The sequence below is a fragment of the Botryllus schlosseri genome, chromosome 15, assembly GCF_051294905.1.
Source record: "Botryllus schlosseri isolate E-star chromosome 15, Bs_hap1, whole genome shotgun sequence".
Classification (NCBI taxonomy): Eukaryota; Metazoa; Chordata; class Ascidiacea; order Stolidobranchia; family Styelidae; genus Botryllus; species Botryllus schlosseri.
The window spans coordinates 5687802-5693192 of record NC_137250.1 but is presented as its reverse complement, the minus strand read 5'-3'; the positions used below and the strand labels follow the sequence as shown (position 1 = coordinate 5693192).

General features: G+C 40.7%; 1 protein-coding gene across 1 annotated transcript; it reads left to right on the top strand.

The window, feature by feature from the left end:
• Positions 1 to 3013: 3013 nt before the first annotated feature.
• On the top strand, positions 3014 to 4636 carry LOC145457585 (general transcription factor II-I repeat domain-containing protein 2-like). The gene has a single exon (XM_080335808.1). The coding sequence runs from the start codon at positions 3014 to 3016 to the stop codon at positions 4634 to 4636; it is 1623 nt and encodes a 540-aa protein (XP_080191934.1).
• Positions 4637 to 5391: the final 755 nt, after the last annotated feature.

Genomic DNA, 5391 nt, shown 5'->3' with positions numbered 1-5391 from the left:
TCGCAAATGCGTGCAGACGATGTAACTCTTGGGTTTATACAATCTTACACTTGAATGTTAGATGTCAGCCCACGGGAACATATAGAATACTCTGTTTTCATGAAATGTTGGTATACCCCTAAATGTCCATTTCGGCCAATATCTCCTAAAGTACTGTAGTCAGGAATTCGCAAATGTGTGCAAACGTGTGCAAACGATGTAACTTTCAGAGTTATACAATCAGATACTTGTAACTTAGCTGTCAGCCCACGGAAACACGCGGAAAAGTCTATTTTTGGTAAATGTTGGTATACCCAAAAATGACCATTTCGGTCAATATCTCCTAAACAACTGTAGTCAGCAATTTGAAAATGCATGCAAACGATGTAACTTTTTGAGTTATACAATCTGACACTTGATACTTAGCTGTCAGCCCACGGAAACATAGAGAAAATTCTGTTTTTGGTAAATGTTAGTTTACCAAAAATGTCCGTTTCAGCCAATATCTCCTATACTACTGTAATCAGGAATTTGAAAATGATTGCAAACGATATACCTTTTTGAGTTATACAATTTGATACTTCAAAAACTTAGCTGTCAGCCCACAGGGAAATAGATAAAACTATTTTTTTGGTAAATGTTGGTATACCAAAAAATGTCCATTTCGGCCAATATCTCCTGAACTAGTGAGGAATTCTCAATTACGTCCAAACAATATAACTCTTGGTGTTATACGATATGACAGTTGAAACTTAGCTGTCAGCTCACAGAAACATAGGGATCGAATACTTTGAATATATGAAATTTCGGTATACCAAGAGTTACATCGAATGAGCGTATTGACTCAATCAGGCTAATGTAGTTTGGTAGATACTGCCATAAATCGAGATAGTTGGGGGTATGAAAATTCCAATTTGACCAAGATTTCTCCATGTTCCCGAAGGCCTAGAGCTACAATTCCGGTATCAGAGTGTATAACTCTAAAAGTTACATCGATTGCACGCAATAACTTTTCCCTGGCTATTGTACTTAGAGAGATATTGGCATATTTTGACATTTTGGGGGATATGAAATTGACCAAGATTTCTCCATGTTCCCGAAGGCCTAGAGCTACAATTCCGGTATCAGAGTGTATAACTCTAAAAGTTGGATCGATTGCACGCAATAACTTTTCCCAGGCTATTGTACTTAGAGAGATATTGGCATATTTTGACATTTTGGGGGGTATGAAATTGACCAAGATTTCTCCATGTTCCCGAATGCCTAGAGCTACAATTCCGGTATCAGAGTGTATAACTCTAAAAGTTGGATCGATTGCACGCAATAACTTTTCCCAGGCTATTGTACTTAGAGAGATATTGGCATATTTTGACATTTTGGGGGGTATGAAATTGACCAAGATTTCTCCATGTTCCCGAAGGCCTAGAGCTACAATTCCGGTATCAGAGTGTATAACTCTAAAAGTTGGATCGATTGCACGCAATAACTTTTCCCAGGCTATTGTACTTAGAGAGATATTGGCATATTTTGACATTTTGGGGGGTATGAAATTGACCAAGATTTCTCCATGTTCCCGAATGCCTAGAGCTACAATTCCGGTATCAGAGTGTATAACTCTAAAAGTTGGATCGATTGCACGCAATAACTTTTCCCAGGCTATTGTGCTTAGAGAGATATTGGCATATTTTGACATTTTGGGGGGTATGAAATTGACCAAGATTTCTCCATGTTCCCGAAGGCCTAGAGCTACAATTCCGGTATCAGAGTGTATAACTCTAAAAGTTGGATCGATTGCACGCAATAACTTTTCCCAGGCTATTGTACTTAGAGAGATATTGGCATATTTTGACATTTTGGGGGGTATGAAATTGACCAAGATTTCTCCATGTTCCCGAAGGCCTAGAGCAGGGGTGGGCAACCTGCGGCCGTGGAGGCATAATTGTGCGGCCGTGAGCGCGTGATGTGAAATGCATGTGCTGGCGGCCGTGTGTTGATGGATCATATGTTACATGTATGATAAAACTTATTGCGACGATGGAGGGTATTGTTGAATCACTGTGGTAAACTCTTTCACTGCATACTCTGTGACTGCGTTTCCAGCTGCTTCAATCGACATAATATAATACTGCAACCTACCCACTAAAAGACGGACCTGCGGGGCTCGTTCACTTTCGGACCAAACTCACTACATCCTTACGGGGAAAATGTGTTTTTGGTCCGAAAGTGAACGAGCCCCGTCCTCGTCCGGGTTCTTCAATTTCAGATTTGCTTATTAGGCTTCCTGCGATACGAATATGCGACTATCGTGCACTTTATCGAGAGTTGAGGGCACAATAATGATTGCTAAATATAGATCTGCTCCTTATCTGTATGTATTGGAGTCAACCATTATGAAATTGACCAATCCTCATGTATGTGGACAGAAGGAGTTTCTATACAATCTTGAAAGTTTCCATTAACATGAACCCGTAATTGTCTGTGTAACGCCTTCAGTGAATTGGATAATTTTATTTCCAGTAGTCACTTGTCATGACTACCGGTTGCCGGTAAAGCTGACTTCGCCTAGCGTTTTCTTATTGCATGGTTACGTCACACTTCGCCAATGTCGGTTAAGTATGAGGACCAAGGACTAAGCTTAGTCAGTCTTGTCGCGAAGTCCAAATGTGAGTGGCCTATTGGCGATACTGCGATAGGTTGAACCGTAGTTATAAAAGCCTTGGTAAGCGGATAACATTGAGTGGGTGTGGGTGTATTGAGCAAACGGAAAGAGAATAATACATTGCGACGAAACTTTTTCCTTATAGCCCAATTACATTATAAAGTTGGTCTACATCGCAATATGTCAGTAAAACGAAAAAGAACAGTAACAGAGGAGAAGAGGGCATTTAATATCAAATGGGAGTTGGATTATTTTATGGTAGAAACGGCAGCCCATACTATGATGTGTCTGATATGCAATCAAGTGGTCAAAACTGTTAAAGGAGATAATGCAAGGCAGCATTTTCGTCGTCATGATTCACACAAGTACGCAAAAATGGTGGGTGAGTCGAGGAAAAGTCGTCTCGAAAGTTTGAAGAAAAGTGTGCAAATGCAGACATCTTGCATATCATCTTTCATTCAGTCGAAAAATAAGTTGTGCGAAGCGTCTTATATAGTCGCATATCATCTTGGTGCAGCGGGAAAGCCTTATTCAGATGGCGAACTACATAAGCGATGTCTCGTGGACGTTGTTAGGTGCATTCATCCTGGTAAGGAAACTGATTATTCTCCAATTCCTCTCTCGCGTCGTACAATTCAGCGTCGGCAAGATGATATTGCCAAACAGTTGACGATCTCCATACAGACAAAGGTTAATGAGGAAGCAACTTTATTTTCACTGGCTATCGACGAGTCGACTGACATTAAGGACTCTGCACAACTATTGATCTTCATTCGCTCTCTGTCTCCAAATTTTGAGTTCTGCGAAGATCTGCTCTCAATGGAAACACTCTCCACCCACACTCGTGGTGAAGACATATTTGGGGCTGTTAAGAATGCTTGCATTCGCAATGGATTAGACTTGAAAAATCTTCGCGGTATTTGTACAGATGGAGCACCTGCAATGATAGGTAACACAAATGGCTTTGTGACAAGATTTTCAGAATTCGTGTCGAAAGAGTACGATAATAACCAGCTCACAAACCTTCATTGTATTATCCACCAAGAAGCCCTGAGTGTCAAATCTGTTGCCTTAAATGACACTCTGAAAGACGTCAATCGCATCATCTTGTACATTCGTGCAAATGGTCTTCATCATAGGCAATTTCAAGAACTTCTGCAAGAGCGCGAAACGTCGGCAGAAGACATTCTCTACCACGCCGCAGTACGTTGGTTGTCCCAAGGAGACACATCTCGTCGTGTTCTACAGTTGCGAGGAGAAATACTGGAATTTTATTCCACAAAAAATAAAGACTGCCCCTTACAAAATGAGAGCTTTGTCATATATTTGGCGTTTCTTGTGGATTTTCTGTCCCATGTTAACATTTTAAACCGAAGCCTACAAGGAAAAGAAGCAACGATATGCACCATGTACAAAAAAGTATCGGATTTTCGTGAAAAATGTCGTCTCCTCAAACTTCATATTCAGCAGCGTGATTTTTTCCATTTTACACAACTTAAGTCTCTCATCGACAGCTGCGAAATAAAGGTAGAAAAGATTCCGATCACTTTATTTTCGGGGATTTTTGATACTGTGTTGCAGGATTTCGCAGATCGTTTCAAAGATTTCCAAAAAATATCACATACATTACGACTTGTTGCCTTTCCACACCTGGTGGAAACGGAAAGTGCACCGCCACACCTTCAGATGGAGCTGTTGGAATTGAAGAATGATGAGCAGCTTGTGACAAAGTTCAAGTGCGAGGAGAATTTGATTGACACGTGGAAAATGGCCCATGAATATCCACTTTTGCGAGAATTGGCTAGAGAAACTCTTGTTATTTTCGGAAGCACTTACATGTGCGAGTCTGCCTTTTCGCAAATGAAATACCTGAAAAACGAGTACCGAACTCGCTTACTGAACGGAAACCTAGAGTCGCAACTAAGACTTATGGTGTCGCGTGAGGTTCCCAATTTTGCAAGTTTGTCATCTCGTATGCAAAATCAAGGAAGTCACTGATTTCAATGTTAGAGACTTTCCTTAAATATATTCGTTTCAAAATATGTTTGGTATTTATTAGATATGATAAGATTAGTAGAAATTAAGTTTTTAAACAAAGCTAAAATGTCCTCCGAGGGCGGCCAAATGTCTTCGTAGGCAATTATACCGCGTCTTTATGCTTGTGGATTGCACTAAAGTGGCGTGAAATGTGGATTTCGGCTTTCGCGACGACAATGGGTATGGTTGACTTTATCAACCCAAATAACGTTAACGGGTATTTCGGGATTCAAAACGGAAGATTGAGATTTTTTTAGTCAACTCACATATGGCTGGCGGCCGTATGGCGCCGAAGTATTCGAAATGCGGCCGTGGACGCCAAAAAGGTTGCCCACCTCTGGCTTACAGTTAAAACTCTGCTACCAGATTGTAGCAATTCAAAAGTTACATCGAATGAGCCTATCGGCGTATTCCTGGCTATTGTAGTTTAGGAGATATTGGCAGATTTAGCCATTTTGGGGGGTATGAAAATTTATGAAAAGTTCAATTCCACCAAGATTTCTCTATGTTCCCGAGGGCCTACAGTTACAACTCTGCTACCAGATTGTAGCAATTCAAAAGTTACATCGAATGAGCCTATCGGCGTATTCCTGGCTATTGTAGTTTAGGAGATATTGGCAGATTTAGCCATTTTGGGGGGTATGAAAATTTATGAAAAGTTCAATTCCACCAAGATTCCTCTATGTTTCCGAGGGCCTACAGTTACAACTCTGCTA

Excerpts from the sequence above, each read along its gene's own strand:
- LOC145457585 (XM_080335808.1), top strand. The coding sequence starts at position 3,014 with ATGGTGGGTGAGTCGAGGAAAAGTCGTCTCGAAAGTTTGAAGAAAAGT.